This window comes from Carlito syrichta, unplaced genomic scaffold, assembly GCF_000164805.1.
Source record: "Carlito syrichta isolate Samal-C Ts95f unplaced genomic scaffold, Tarsius_syrichta-2.0.1 Scaffold312068, whole genome shotgun sequence".
NCBI lineage: Eukaryota > Metazoa > Chordata > Mammalia > Primates > Tarsiidae > Carlito > Carlito syrichta.
In genome coordinates, this window is record NW_007256164.1 from 30615 (window position 1) to 47511 (window position 16897).

Below are 16897 nucleotides of genomic sequence, written 5' to 3' on the forward strand. Positions count from 1 at the left end.
TCATTTGTATGGTTTCTTCTCATTATGGATTCTCATATGTCCAGTAAGTCCTAAATGAGAACAGAAGGCTTTACCACATTTTTCACATTTGTAGGGTTTCTCTCCAGTATGGATATTCATATGTCTAGCACGTTGTGTGTAAAAAGCAAAGGCTTTGCCACATTCTGCACATTCGTAGGGTTTCTCCCCAGTATGCACCCTGATGTGTCGAACCAGGTTTGAATGAGAGCAAAAGACTTTGCCACATTGTTCACATTTGTGGTGTTTCTCTCTAGTATGGATGGTCATATGAACAGCAAATCCTTTATGAGTGCGAAAGGCTTTGCCACATTCTTCACATTTGTAGAGTTTCTCTCCAGTATGGATATCCATATGTCTATCAAGTTCAGTGTAAAAGGCAAAGGCTTTGCCACATTCTGAACATACGTAGGGTTTCTCCCTAGTATGCACCTTGATATGCCGAGCAAGTTTTGAATGGGAGCAAAAGGATTTTCCACATTCTTCACATTTGTAGGGTTTTATTCCTGTATGGATGGTCAGATGACCAGCAAATCCATTCTTAGAGAAAAAGGCCTTGCCACATTCTTTACATTTATAGGGTTTTTCTCCAGTATGGATTCTCTGATGTTCTATAAGCCTTGAGTACCGATCAAAGGCTTTTTGACATTGTGCACATTTGTAGGGTATCTCTCCAGTATGCATCTTGATATGTAGAGTAAGGTATGAATGGGAGCGAAAGGTTTTGTCACATTCTGCACATTTGTAGGGTTTCTTTCCAGTATGGATCATCATATGACGAGTAAATACAAAATGAGAGCGAAAGGATTTGCCACATTCTTCACATTTGTAGGGTTTTTCTCCAGTATGAATTCTCTGATGTTCTATAAGCCTTGAGTACCGATCAAAGGCTTTTTGACATTGTGCACATTTGTAGGGTATCTCTCCAGTATGCATCTTGATATGTAGAGTAAGGTAAGAATGGGAGCGAAAGGCTTTGTCACATTCTGCACATTTGTAAAGTTTCTTTCCAGTATGGATCATCATATGACGAGTAAGTACAAAATGAGAGCGAAAAGATTTGCCACATTCTTCACATTTATAGGACTTCTCTCCAGTATGGATTCTTTCATGTCTATTTAGATAAGATGATTTCCTAAACACTTTCCCACATATATTGTGTACATTTCCTCCACTAGTTTTTTGATGTTGGCTACATTTTGAGGACTGGCTAAATGCTTTGCCATATTCATGTCTGGAAGCCATGTCAGAAATATGGATTCTCTGATGGATAATAAATTTGGAGTGTTGATGAAAGACTTTCCCACATTTGTTACATTTGTAATTGTTATATGCAATAGAATATCCTACCTGCCCTTCACCCACATGCATACTTTCCCAAGATGTTTTTAAGTGTAAGTTCTTAAGGCCAAATCTTCCACATCTTCTCTTTGGCACCTTTGTAAGTGACTCTTCTATGTTCTTCTCTGGCAAAACGCCCTCAGTGTGTTGAGAAGTCACAGCTAAAAATAATGAAAATAAAAATTTATTCCAGATACTAGACTCAGGAGAATATCGTATAAAAATCGAACATAACGTTATACCATGCTAAGGACATTACCACGATGGCAAGTAAAAATCAAGGTTTCCACTCCTTCATAAATATATGTGCTTAAGAAAATACTAACCACACTGCCTTTGTGAGAACTCAAAAAACAGCTCAGACTTTGCAGACTCACCAGTGAGCACAATGTTAAAAAGTTATATGGAAGAGGAAGTTTAGTAATTGTGCCACCATAATCTATCTTCCTTCACAATACAGCATGATGCAATCAGATGAAATCTTCTAATTCTTGACTTCTTCCTCAGGGAATAAGCAGAAGAGTGGAGCATGAGTCCACACTACTGTCCGTTGTGGGTTTACCCAAAACTGGACTCTTTCCCAACTTAGAGAGTACTGAAGAAGATGGTGGTCAAACTATTTAACTGGAAGTGTACATGCATAATTTCAGAAAAGACACATCCTGAGTACAGGTATGAGAGGCCCCTGGAATCACTAACTTAATGATTGGTGTCACAGTTACCTACACAAAGTAATCCCATAAGCAATACGACATGTATCTGTTTTTCAAATATCCAAATGCAAAAAAAGCATCACAAAGCATACAAAGAATCAGGATAAAGGACTCAATTACAGGTACAAGAACGAGAAAAATCCAGAATTCAATCCCCAAAAATTGGAGGCATACACACACCTTGACAAAGAATTCAAAATAAGCAACATCATGGGACTTAAAACTATTAAATTGATGTATCTACAAGCCAAGGGTGGGGAAAAACTATTAAAAATAAGAATTTGTGGAGCTGATAATTACAGAAAACTCTGATAAATTTTCAAATGTAATGAAGAAAAATAGGAAAATCAGTAAGTTTACCGAACTCAAACTTGGACACACACAAGCATACAGTTAGAGACGCTATTATCAATGTTTGGGGCTGTGGCACCTCACATGTGTAATCCCATCACTTTGGGAGGCCAAGGTGAGAGAACTTCCTGAGTGAGGAGTTTGAGACCATTCTGGCAATTATTGAGACCTCGAATTTACAATAAATAAAAAAATTAGCTGCCCATGGTGTCACACACTTGTAGTTCCACATACTTGGAAGGCTGAGGCATAAGCATCGCCTGAGTTCAGCATGCCAAGGCTGCAGGAGCTGTGAGTGTGCCACTGCACTCTAGCTTAGGTGACAGATAGAGACTCTTGACTAAAAAAATAAGATTTGAAAGGCACAGACAAGAACAGATTTACTTGTAAGAAAGAAAAAAACATTGGTGCATCATATATAAGGATGCTCCCATGAGATTATCAGTAGACTATTCAGGAGAAATGTTGCAGGCCAGAAGGAATTGGGTTATATAGTAAACATGCTAAAAGAACAAAGCTACAAAACAAGAAAACCATGTCGAGCAAAACTGTCTTTCAAAATGTAAAAAAAAAAAAAAGCCTTTTCAAAATGAACAAACTGAAAAATTTAATGTAAGTTCTTCTCCTTGAAAACTAATCATTCTAGAATGCATCAAAAAATTGATTTTAACTTTTTACAAATGGTAGACATGGGAAACACAAAAACATCCTGTATTATCCTTCTGGAGAGCCAACCTCTTCAAGTACAAGTTTGAACATGACATAATTGTTCTAAAATTCCATCAGTGCATGTGTTTCAGTTAGTGTTGTTGTGAGAGACTATATTACAGAAGAAACATCCTCAGTTGTGGCAAACACATGACTGCGAAAATATGTATACTAACCAACATGATTGAGAGATTCAACATGATCCCTGCCCATTTCCCCATGTCACTTTTTCCAGAAATACCAAAAAAACCCTCTAAAATTCACATTAGACCATGAAATTGCTACAGTAATTGAAACAGTTTAGTGCTGTCATAGGCAGAGAGTTACACTGAAGAAACAGTACAGAAATTAATCCTTGCCTTTAGATTCAAATGGAAGTGTTATTTGCACACTGATACTTACTGCAACATTATTTACAAAAGCTAACAATTGAAAAGAAATCAAATATCTTTCATCAAAGAAGGCAATTTGAAATGTGCCAACAATGGACTATTATTCAGCCTTTAAACAGCAGGATATATTATAGTTCCTACAATTAGAATAACTCCGGAGATGACTATTCTAATTAAAATAAGGCAGTAACAAGAAGTTCATGTCAGTAAATTCTAAGTATTTCATACACAAAGATGATATACACTCATTGATAAACATATGATGAAAGTAGATCAATTACTCACCTAGATAAAAGAACCACTAACCAAGAATTATATGTACTATAACAAAAATAAAATGTACACAACCATATAAGTGCTTACATAATTTTATTGGCAAAGGCTTGTTTCTGATTTATTCTGGAATTTTGTCCCCCATTCTCTTAATTGGAACAGAGTTTTACACAGCTGTACATGGTATCCGAAGTGATAATAGGTTATCATTTTAACCCTAATTAACGAATGCATGAATGTAATTATCTGACGGAAGCAAAGAGAATGCTAAGTCAACACAAAAAAATGAAATTGTAGATAGATAAAACATAAAAATAATAAGGGAAACTGTAACCCATAAAATCATGGATAAACACAGTTGCACTGCTTAAACAGAATCCTTTTACATAACTACAATGTTCAACTTTGGTTGGGCATCCATGAAAAGCAGACATCATGTATCATCAGTATGTAATTAGATTAGTGACATTTAAGAAAACAATGAATTTTAATTACTCATAAAAAAATTTAATGAGAAAATTTTAAGGACCCAACATTTAAATGATACTAATGAATTTTCTTTACTATGTTATAAATATACTGCTGCTATTTTTACACAAAAGGGAAAGTGGTAATTTAGTCTTTAGGAGTGAAGAAAAACCTTACAATTATAAATACTGGAGGCATCATGAATATTATTAAATATGATATGACACTGATGAATAAAATGAACCATTGGGAATACATGATATTACTATTCACATACAGGTTGAGTAAAGTGAAAGAAAATGTTAAAGATAACTTTTTGCAAGCAATAAACATAAAAAATAAATATTTAAACAAGAGTGGAAAGCTACCAATTATCTAACTCACCTCTTACATAATATATAAAATAAAGTATGTTATTTCAGGACTTTTTAAACTAAAATTATATGTAAACTAATATACTACAAATTAAAAACTATAAGTGAATAACTTAGTTCAGGTATTCTGTATAATAAGAGAGCCACAATTATAATAGTTTTTTTATTTTTTATTTTTTTAATTTATTTTATTTTATTTTTTAATTGGAGCCTCACTCTGTCGCCCAGGCTGGAGGGCAGTGGCATGCTCCTGGCCCCCTAAGCCTCAACGTGCCAGGCTCCAGCAATCCTTCCACCTCAACCTTCCAAGTAGTCAGAACTACAGGTGTGCACTACCACGTCCCACTAATTTTGGGTTTTATTGTAGAGATGATGTCTGGCCAAGTTGCCCAGGTGGGTCTCGAACCCACGGGCTCAGGCAATCCAGTTGCCTCGGCCTCTCAACATGCTGGGATTACAGGCTGAGCCACTGAACCTGGCCCAAATTAAAAACTGTAAGTGAATAACTTAGTTCTGGTATTCTGTATAATAAAAGAGCCACAAGTATAAAATGATAGTTTAAAGGACAAAAGGTAACAATAAATTATTTACTATATAATTGGCAGTGTTTCAGGTTTACCTACAGCATTAGTTTCTTTAGGAATGCTATGAGGCGAACAGATACATCATTCTATTTTACAGCAGACACATTTAGGCAAATAAAGATTAAACTTCTAAGCTTAGTCCATAGTAAGAAAATAAAAATCTAATGTAATAATACATTATGTTTTTTTTTTTTAATTTAATATAATGCTTTGTGCCTTGATAAAATGACTTAGTCCAAATTCCTATAGGATTATGTTTGGAAACCTCCAAAAAACTGGGTATTATGATGCAGAAAACATATGACATATCTAGTATCTAGTGTTCCTGAGATTTCTGAACCAAATCCCAACAACCCCACTCCTCCCTTAGACACTTCTGACATGAGGCATAAATGGAAATTTTTAAATGACTTAAAAGAGGAATCCCTAGAAACATGCCCAGATTTTTCCTAAACCCCCAAAACAATGGACAAGCAGTCAGATCATGCACTCACAAGACATGAATGTACTCGAAGTGCACTGAAAAGGAAAGAGAAGATATAGGGGTGAAGATCATAAGGATAAACAGAAGATGTCTCTCTGTGTCAGCAATAGAAACCGAGACTTCTCAAAATTACTCGAATTGGAGCAAACCTTCTCAATCTACATTTTAAAGTCTGGCATTTTCTTGGACATTTGGACCTCTCATCTGTGTCATTGGCACATGTACTCCCATCTACTTGAGTGTATGGTTATTGTCTTCTCTCCCTTTCTATTCCAGGACCCTTTTTTTCCTCCAGAAATGTGACCAGTCATGGCTGGGAGACTGTCTACCACACTATTGCCTCTTTCCCAGAACAGCACAGTGAGCACAAGAGAAAACTCCCAACTCTCAATATCTCTTTCTGGGGAGACTTAGAAGAATGGATCATGTTTTCAAAGTTTTGGCTTTTTTTGGAGATACCCTTGACTGGTTTTTGTCACCCTGACATGGTGTACTGAAGAAAGTGATGGTGTATTATGGAAAACAGGTTTGTGTCTATTGAGTAAAAAATTAATGCTTTCTACAGTAGCAGAAAATATGCAATAGCACTTTGGGAGGCCAAGGTGAGAGGATTGCTTGTGCCCATGGATTTGAGACCAGCTTGGGCAACTTGGTGAGAACTCATCTCGAGAATAAATAAAAAAATTAGCCGGGTGTTGTGGCACATGCTTGATAGCACATGTTGTGCACAGCCTACTTGATAGGCTGAGGCCGAAGGATTGCCTGAGTCCAGTAGTTCGAGGCTGCAGTGGCCAGAAGTGTGCCACTGCATTGCATTCTGGGCAACAGAGACTCCAACTCAAACTAAATAAATAAATAAATAAAAAGACAATCCCAATACCACAGACAGTATACTGGGGAAGAAAAAGATTATGGTGTCTGAAAATGAAACAGAGAACAATCTCTTGAACTCAGAAAACATAGAAATTTGCATTGAACACATCATGAGACCATATTTGAGAAGCACCCAGAATCTATAGCCCAGTTGATCAGTGATCAATGTCAGCTTTCCCTTGTAAGAAGTCAGAATATTAAATAGTGTTATCAGTTGGGCTCAGTGGCTCAGCCTGTAGTCCCAGCACTTTGGGAGGCCGAGGCTAGTGGATTGCCTGAGCCCAGGGGTTCAAGACCCACCCAGGTAACTTAGCGAGAATTCGTCTCTACAACACATCAAAAATTAGCCAGGTGTGGTAGTGTGTGCCTACAGTTCTGGCTACTTGGAAGGCTGAGGCAGAAGGCTCACCAGAGCCCAGCAGGTCGATGTTGCGGTGGCCGGGAGAGTACCACTGCACTCCAGCCTGGGCCCCATAGTGAGACCCCAACTAAACAAACAAACAAACATATAAATAAATAAATAGTGGAATCAACAGCTGAACTTCAAATTTTCGAATACGTGTGAAAACATATCCCAGTTGAACAAAATAAATTTACAGAAATCTATTCTAAAGAAATGAAGATCTATGCATTATTTGACAAAATTCCAAACAATCATCTTAAACATGCTCAATAAATAGAATAGAAACTGACCAAAAAATAGAAAATGACATATGAAGAAAATCAAAATATCAATATAGAGTAAACGTATATAGACCATGTGGCTTACTGGACAGCATCAAGAAGACCAATATACTGATAACAGGATGTAGTGATCTATTTATTTCAAAATATTTTTGATCGTTCATTGGTTGAATTCAGAGAGGTAGAATTTACAGATATGAACCCAATGGCACCAGATCTGGAAAAACAGTAGTTGAAAAATAAGGAAAAAATAAAGTCCAAGATAATCAAAACTGAGGGTGTTTATCTCCACTAAAACAGCCCTACAAGAAACACCTTAGGGAATTTTTCTCTTGAAAAATAAAACAATGGTGAACAGCATCATTAAACCACTTGAAAATGTAAAACTCTGGTAAAGATAACTGTATATTCAAATAGAAAATGCTCTGATATCACAATGATGGTGTCTAAAATGCCCATAATGCACTATAGAATTTTTAAAAACATAAAATTTAAACATATCTTTGTTAATAGACACACAATATAAATTATACATTTTTTGCATTAAAAAAGTGAGAGGAGATATAAAGAAGTAGAGTGCTTGTATGCAATTAAAGTTAACTTGTTATGATATTAAGATGAACTGAGCCAGATGCAGTAGCTCATGCCTGTAATCCAGTAATCTCAGCACTTTGGAAGGTGAAGGCCAGAGGATTGCCTGGGCCCAGGGTTGGAGACCACCCCCTGGGTAACTTGGTGAGACCTCATCTCTACAGTACATAAAAAAAATTAGCCAGATGTGGTGGCCAGATGTGGTGGCCTACAGTTCCAGCTACTTGGAAGGCTGAGGGGGAAGGATCACCAGAAGCCAGAAGGTCAAGGCTACGGTATCTGTGAGCATGCTACTCCACTCCAGCTTAGGAGAGTGAGCCTCGGAATCAAAAATAAATAAATAATTAAAAAGATGTACTGTAATGACTTAACAATATGTAATGTACTCTCCATTTGTCACAAGACTCACAAAGAAAATACCAAGAAAAATGGAAAGTATTCAAAAGGTAATACAAAAGGTAACGAAGGCATGTCACCCCCAAAATAAAAAAAGCAGAAAGGAAAGCATAAGAGAGAAGGGCCACATAGCTATAGGAAAACACAATAGAAAAATGGTCATTAGTAAGACATTTCTTTTCAGTAATTACTTTAAATATAAATTTATTAAAAGCCCTAATCACCTAAAAGGAACGCTGTATTAACAAAAATAAAGATCTGACAATTTACTACTTTAAGAGATTTACTTTAGCTCTGAGGAGCAAAACAGGCTGAATGTAATAGGATGGAAACTATCAAGTTCCATATTGAGAGCGCATTCAACAAAGTTAGCCTTGGTACCAAACTAACACAATCAGTTATATACTACTCTGTAATAGGTTTGTAAGTTGTCACAGAGATGCTACATAAAAACACACACACACAAAGGAAAAAGAACAAACACAAAAAATACACTAAAAAATCATGTGATTGAACAAGTGAGCACATATTCGCATTTTTGAAAGCTCACAACTTGAAGACTCATATACAGGGAACTTACTGCAGTCTATGCAAACAGTATGAAAGAAAACAAGATTGCAGCATTATATTAGACAGAACACACAGTGAGTCAAAAACTGTCATTTGTTTGGGAGGTGGTGGTAAGAGAATGGCTGAGCCCACGGGTTCACGACCAGCCTGGACAATTTGAAGACATCTTGTCTCTACAATAAGTAAAACAATTAGTTGAGCATGATGATGTGTGCCTGTAGTTCCAGCCACTTGGAAGGCTCAAGACAAAGGATTGCTTGGACTGAGCAGCTCAAGGCTGAGGTAACCATGAGCTTACCAGCATACTCCAGTCTGGGTGATAGGAGGAGTCTTTGACACAAAAAATATGGCCAGGAGTGGTGGCTCATGCATATAATCCCAACACTTTGGGAGGCCGAGGCAAGAGGATTGCCTGAGCCCATGGGTTCGATATGAGCCTAGGAAACTTGGCGACACCTCATCTCTATAATAAATCTGAAAATTAGCCCAGCATAGTGGTGCACACCTGTAGTTGCAGCTACTTGAAAGGCTGAGGCAGACGGATTGCCTGAGCCCAGCAGGTGCATGCACCCCTCAAGACTGCAGTGGCCGTGAGCATGTCACTGTACCACAGCCTGGGTGACAGAGACTCCAACACAACCCCCCCAAAAAAATACTCTCACATAAAGCAAAGAATGATATTACATAATGATAAAAAGTGATCAATTTATTAGAAATCAATAGCAGGTACAAATATGTACATAACTGGTATCAGGGTTCCCAAATATATGAAATAAGCATGATCAAAATAAAGCATGATCAAAATAAAGCAAAAAATACACAACATAGTCACTTTGAAATAACTGAATGCAACACTTTTAGTAATGAATAGAGATGCCAGATGACCTATCAATAATGAAACAGAGGACCTGTATAACACTAGAGACAATTTAGACTGAAAAGTCTCTTACAGAACACTTCAATCAACACCAGTATAACTTTACACTCAACAGCAAATGACACACTCTCCAAGATACAAAACATATGAGGACACAAAACAAGTTTCAGCACATCAAAGACCAAAATTAGCTGGGTACAGTGGCTCACGCCTGTAATTTCAACACTTTGAAAGTCAGAGGTGCGAGAAGTGTCTGAGCCCATGGGTTTGGACTACCCTGGGTAACATGGTGAGACTTCATTTCTACAATAAAAAAAAATTAGCTATGCATGGTGTTGCACACTTGTAGTTCCAGCTACTTGTAAGGCTGAGGTGAAACGATCACCTGAACCCAGCAGGTCGGGGCTTTGGTGGCCGCGAACATGTCACAGCACTTCAGACAGAGTGACAGAGTAAGACTCTGATTAAAAAAAAAAATGAAAAAGAAAATGACGGAAGTTATACAATGTATTTATTTCTGACCATAAGAAAATGAAAATAAAATTTCAAAGCCAAAAAACACCAAACAAATAAAAAAAAAACACGCAAGTTAAGCAACATATTCTTATGTTCTTGTTCAAGAGTCAGGAGATTTAGGTTGGTAGGTTGGGTGTAGTGGCTCATGCCTGTAATCCCAGCACCTTGAGAGGTTGAGTTAAGTGAATCACTTGAGCCCAGGAGTTTGAGACCATCCCAGGCAACACAGCAAGACCTCAATCCACAAAAAATAACAAATAAATAAATTAGCCAGATGTGATGGCAATCGCCTGTCATCCCAGCTACTCAGTAGGTTGAAGGGGATGAGTAGTCTGGCAAGACATGGTGAGACTGCTACTCAAAAAAAGTCAGAAGATTAATATCATTAAGATGTCAACTCTACCCACAGTGATATATAAATTTAATGTAATTCCTATGAAAATTTCAGTGATATTTTTCTTTGAAAAGATATTTTTAAATCCTAAATTTATATAGAATCTCAAGAGATTATAAATACCCAAAACAGCATTGGCAAAAAAGGATAAGATATAAGTATCATACTTCCTGATTTTAAAACATATGACTAAGTTATAAGAATGTGGTACTGCACTCAGAAAGACAATGGAACAAAATAGAAAACCTCAACATAAATCCTTATGAATACAATTAAATGATCTTTAACAAGGGTGGCATGGCCACACAATGGGAAAGCAAAGCTTCTTCAACAAATGGTGTTGGAAAACTGGCTATCCACAAAAGACTGTTGAATCATATACAAAACACTATCCCAAATGATTAAATGCTTAAATGTAAAAACTATAATTATAGTTATTAGAACCAAATAAAGGATGGATGTTAAGACACTGGCCATGACAATGCTTTGTTACATGACACTAAAAGCATAAGCAACAATTAAAAATACGAGACCAGCTACTCAAAGTTAAAAAAAAAAACAACTTCATGATAGAAAACATTCAGTGAAATAAAAACATCTACTAAGGAACAAGAGGACATATTTCTAATTTACACATTTAATAGGAGGTGAAATTCAAAATATATAAATAATTCCTAAAACTCAACCACAAAAATTGAATAACATTACTAAAACATGGACACAGAAATGAACAGACATTTCTCCAAAGAAGATCTACAAATGGCCAATGTGCATTTCAAAAGATTTTCAAAAAGACAAATGCTCAGAGAAATGCAAAGCAGAAGCACAGTAATATACAACCTCAAACCCATAAGGATGGTCACTATCAAACAAACAAAATAACAAATGTTATTGAGGGTATGGGGAACCTGGATGCTTGTGCACTCTTGCTGAGGGAAAAAATGATGCAGCCACTATGAAAACACAAAAATGCTTCAAGAAATTAAAAATAAAATTATCCTATGACCAGCAATCCCACTTCTGGTTGTCTAGCCAAAGATACAAGGAAGAACCTGAAAAAGACGTGTACATCCATGTTTCTGCCAATATTATTTACAAAAGTCAGAAGGAGGAAGCAGCCTAAATGTCCTTCAATGAATGAGTGGATAGAGTGTATGTGGCATCCTGGAAAAAAAATCTTGTCACGTGTTATGGTAAGGATAAATCTTGTGGACATTATGTTAACGTAAATAAGACAGTATCACCTAGAGGTGGTTGCCCACACCAGTAATCCCAGCACTGGGAGGCTGACACTGGAGGCTCACCTGAGCCCAGCAGTTCAAAGCCTGCCTAGGCAATACAGTATACAAAAACTCTGTGTATCGATAAAGAAAAAAATAGTCGGTCATGGTGGCACAAGTCTATAATCCCAGTACTCAGGAGGCCGAGCTGGAATAATCACCTGAGCCAAGGAGCTTGAGGTTGTAGTGAGCCTTACTTGAGCTACCACACTCCCACCTGGGTGACAGAAAGAGACCACAACTCTTAACACAAAACAAAATCTTAACAAAAGGATTTGGAAAGCGTCCTTGATATTGACACTGGTCTTGGTAATGTTTTTTTTTCTTAATGACTACAGGAACAAAAGCAAATGGACTGCATCACACTAAAAAGCTTCTGCAAGTAAATAGGAAGAAGGCTTACAGGACAAGAGAAAATATTTGCGACCATATATCTGATGAGGTGTTAAAATCCAACATATACAAGGAAATTATACAAATAAAGTCAAAAAGAAAATGATAATCACTTGACTAAACCATACCCCATACCCCAAGAAGAGTTAGTTTTCCAATAAGGTCATACAAATTGCCAACAAGTATATGAAATGGCGCTCAACATCACCAATAGAGGCAATTTCAAATAAACACAATGATGAGATATTATCTCACACCTGTTAAGATGGCTAATATCAATCAGAAGAGAGATACTGTTGATAAGAATGTGAAGAAAAAGAAATCCTGTATATTGTTGGTGAATTTAAAATTGGTAGAATCATTATAAGAACCATTATCAACATTTTCTTTTTTTTTTTTTGGAGTTGGAGTCTCACTCTGTCACCCAGACTGGAGTGCAGTGGCACACTCCCAGCCATTGCAGCCTCAACCCGCTGGGCTCTGGCGATTCTTCTGTCTCAACCTTCCAAGTAGCTGGAACTACAGGTGTGCACTACCACGCCCAACTAATTTTTGATTTATTGTAGAGAGGAGATCTTGCCAAGTTGCCCAGGTGGGTCTCAAACCTGCAGGCTCAGGCAATCCACTGACCTCGGCCTCCCAAACTACTGGAATTATAGGCTGAGCCACAGAGCCCGGCCATCAAAATTCTTTTAAAAATAAAAATAAACTACCACGTAAAACAGGAATCTCTTTTCTGGGTATAACCAAAAGAAATAAATACAGTATATCAAAGAAGCATCTGAACCCCTATGTTCATTGCAGCATTTGCCAAAATGGCCAAGCTTCAAAACAACCTAAGTATTTGTGGATTCTGTGTTGATTAACAAAATATTGCATGCATACACAATAGCATATTATTCATCCACAAAAGAAATTAAAGAATCTGGCAATTTCAACCATATGGATGAAACTGTAGGATACTATGCAATAGTGTCAGGCACACACACAAAAATATTGTGTGATCTCAATCATGTGTGGAATCAAAAAAGATTGCACTCCCAAAGAAAGAAAGTACACTGGTGGTCACCAGGATCTGCAGGTGGAAAAATGAGAGATGTTTTCAGTGGTTCCCAAATTTCAATTAGAACTGAGTTCTAGGGTACTAATGTATAACATAGTGGCTTATCATTAATAACAATGTCTTGTATGCTTAAAAAATTAGCTAAAATAGTAGACTCTATGTGTTCTTATTACAAAAAATAAAAATGGCAACTACATAAGGTGATTGATATGTTCATTAACTTAACTGTAGTCATCATTTCACACTGTATGGGCATATCAAATTATTACATTATAAACAACATGTTTATACATTTATTTATGTATAAAAAATCAGATGTTAGACATGCATAAACACATGTATGTACGTGTGTGTGTACATGTGCATATGTAACCTAGTCCTAAGATTCATACTAAACAAAATTATAAAATAAGAGTTATAGAAACAAGGAAACACGTGAGAGTTTAATATATGTTTACCATGCTCTATACGATATAGTATACTTAAGAAATTTAGACATACAGAGTTTAAATTACCAATCTCAGTTCATACTGAAAAAGAAAAGTTAAAGTAAAATAACATCAGTGTTTCTACTGTCTAGAGAAATAATTTTTGTTCTGGTAGAATTATGGAGTATGAATTTCTATAAAATTACATTTGAAACCTCCCTAAAATAGAAAATCATAAAGCAGAAAACATGTAACATCTGTCTGGAGAGTTCTTAAAATTTCTGAATCAAATAACAAAAACACCACTATTCTCACACGTTTCCAAGATGATGCAAAAAGAAAATTTTAAAAATAGTTTAACATGGATTTCCTAAAAAAAACAAAAAAAAAAACAAAAAAAAACAAAAAGCAGATATGTGCACATCCCCAAAAGCATCAGAAAAGCAGTAAGATCATGCAGTCCCTAACAAACCATTAAGAGGACTTTGATTTTTACTGTAACCCTGAAAGGAGATCATTGAAGAAGAAGCAGAGTTTTTGGAGAATTACAGAACATGGAATAATGGCTGTCCCTTTATGATAGCAAGAGAAAAAATCCCCAGGCTTCTTAGAAACCATTTTCATTGGAGCAGACCACTTCCCAAATCACATCTCAAACTCTGCTTCCTAGACCGGTGTCATCTGTTTCATTCACTCCCACCTACCTGGAGGTTTGGCCAACGTGCTGTGTCTCTTCACATCCCAGGGCTCTTTCCTTTGCTCCAAACACCTGATCAGGTCTGGCTTAGAGACAGTAAGACCTGTTTAATTAGAAAAAAGTAACATGATTCTTGCTGGGGTTCTTCAATTACAAACCTAGTACTGTACTCACTAGAGTACACATTATACAAGATTCTAGAAGATTAATCCCAAAATACTATTTTCCAACAGAACCTTTAGAACATTTAGATAGAATTTTAAACTTGTGGGTTCTTAGCTCAGTACTAGTGAGTCAAAAATTTATGGCAGCAATTAGATCGTAGGTGTGGGCAATGATATTCAATGCCACTAAATTTCTGGACTTACTACTAATATAGATAGGACATAGGTCAGTTCAAAATAGAGAATGAAACATCTTTAATTTTTCTTTTTCTGTGTTACAAATTACCAAGTTTTCTTTGACAGCAGGAATTTGAAACTCATTCATGCAAAGCAGGAGCTCCCAGAAAACATTCTACAAAGGAAGGCCATGAAATCCTTAGTATGAAATAGGGATTGTTTGTTGAGACTGTCCTCACCTAGAAAAACCAGGTTTTTGTGGTTCTCTAACATCACATTCCTGTACAATATTCGCTGAGGGGGGTCCAGGCATTCCCATTCCTCCGGAGAGAATTCTATAGTCACATCCTTGAATGTCAACAGTCCCTGAAAACAACAACACATATTTACCAAGTAATCATGGGCTAGAAAAAACAAGAATAAAGACAACAGGGTCCAGCTGATATAAAAACTAGAGTTATGCAATAAGATAATTTGTGGTCAGAGACAGAGTGGCTCATGACTATAATCCCAGCACTTTGGGAGTCCAAGATGAGAGGATTACCTGTGCACACAGGTTCAAGACCAGCCTGAGTAACTTAGTGAGACCTCATCTCTACAATAAATCAAAAAATTAACCAGGCGTCATGGTGCACGCCTATATTCTCAGCTTCTTGGAAGGTTGAGGTGGAAGGATTGTCTGAGCCCAACAGGTCAAGGCTGTGGTGGCTGTGAGCATGCCACTGCACTACAGCCTGGGCAGCAGAGTGAGACTCCAATTGAAAGAAGAAAAAAAAAAAGAACTTGTAACACAGAAACATTCTCTAATACATTAAGTCTGAGAAAAATGAATGAAATAAAACCCACTCGGCCAGTGTAGACACTCAACTTTGTGAATGATAGCGCACAAATTTGGTCACCAACACAGGCATGTACATTTTTGAGTGCTGTATTTGCTTCAAACAGAATAACCTGCATATACTGCTGAGATGGAAAACTAATAGTGAGTTGGAAGGTCCTCATCAAGTTTTAATCTGTACAACAATGAATTCAATACCTTGTTAAAATGCATATTCTGATTCAGAAGATATGGAGTTATCCTGAGATTCTGAGCTTTTTTTTCAGTCGGGGGCAGGAGTTCCCATTCTGTTATCCAAGCTAGGGTACAGTGACAAAATCACAGCTCATTGCTGCCTCAATCTCCTGGCCTAAAAGGATGCATCATTCATAGCCTCCCAAGTAGCAGGGACAAATTGGTATCAAGTGCCAAGGCAGACAGACAACACAACATCCATGCGGAGTTATTATTGGTCTAAAAAATAGTAAGTTATAATCTCAATCTAATAATGAAGAAACATGTTTTGGTTAGATATCTGACTACAGTTATCTAACATGGTTCGTAATCTCCAAAAGTATATTTATACTGTTTCTTTTTAGAATCCTAGAGAGCATGTTTATTCTAATTATTCTTTATTCAGACCTTCCTGAGTTGTTCTTGACAGTAACTGCCATCCTGCTTAAATGTGCATTTTTTTACCCATGTTCTGCACGGAGCTGATGGCGCATCTTGTGAAACCCTAATCGTCCATGTTCTCATCCTTCACTAGTGTCTGAGTAGCGACTCCATCTGCAATGGGAATCTCGGGCTTCCGTGCCTTCCCATGTTTCCCAGCCAAAAGAGAACATTTTTAATACTGCAGGTCATACATTCACAGTGTAAACAGTTCATGGTAACTAAGTAGGATGGATGCTGAGGACAGAGAGGGCTCTGGTATGTAAGGAGACATATCCTTTAGAGCCCTTGAATATCACAGGAAGAACAAAAATAGTTGAAACAAACTCATCAGGCAGGGTCATCACAAGTAGTAGAGGTTTGCAAGTTTTAAAAATGACATTCCTTCTGACCTGGGACACATTTACCTGAGAACTAGACATTTTTTTCCTTTTCCTCCTATTTCTCTGGGATTTCTTCTTATCTGGACAAATCACACCTACATGTTGAAAATATGTCTTTACTTATGTTAAAGTTATATGGAATGTACTTATTTTTTTGTCAGAGTCTCACTCTGCCACCAAGGCAGGATTGAAGTGGCACCATCATGGCTCATC

At 36.9% G+C, this 16897-nt stretch overlaps 2 protein-coding genes across 3 annotated transcripts in view; both read right to left on the minus strand.

Moving 5' to 3' along the window:
- Nucleotides 1-14555, minus strand: LOC103271996 (zinc finger protein 665-like). The gene is made up of 2 exons (XM_021718274.1): nucleotides 14476-14555; nucleotides 1-1520 (listed from the first exon to the last, which is right to left on the minus strand). The coding sequence occupies exon 2, from the start codon at nucleotides 1387-1389 to the stop codon at nucleotides 1-3; it is 1389 nt and encodes a 462-aa protein (XP_021573949.1). The 5' UTR covers nucleotides 1390-1520; nucleotides 14476-14555.
- LOC110594345 (protein ZNF738-like) overlaps nucleotides 14462-16897 on the minus strand; it is a 7609-nt gene continuing 5173 nt past the window's right edge. The window contains exons 2-3 of one of the 2 annotated variants that reach the window (XM_021718276.1): nucleotides 15049-15175; nucleotides 14462-14571 (exon numbers count right to left, since the gene is read on the minus strand). In XM_021718276.1, coding sequence (XP_021573951.1) covers nucleotides 14462-14571; nucleotides 15049-15175 — 237 coding nt within the window. Of the gene's footprint in view, nucleotides 14572-15048; nucleotides 15176-16897 lie in introns of those variants that run through there. The other variant, XR_002482622.1, reaches the window with a different exon arrangement.

Bases quoted from the DNA above. Each gene is read 5' to 3' on its own strand.
- LOC103271996 (XM_021718274.1), bottom strand. From the start codon at position 1,389: ATGCATGTGGGTGAAGGGCAGGTAGGATATTCTATTGCATATAACAAT.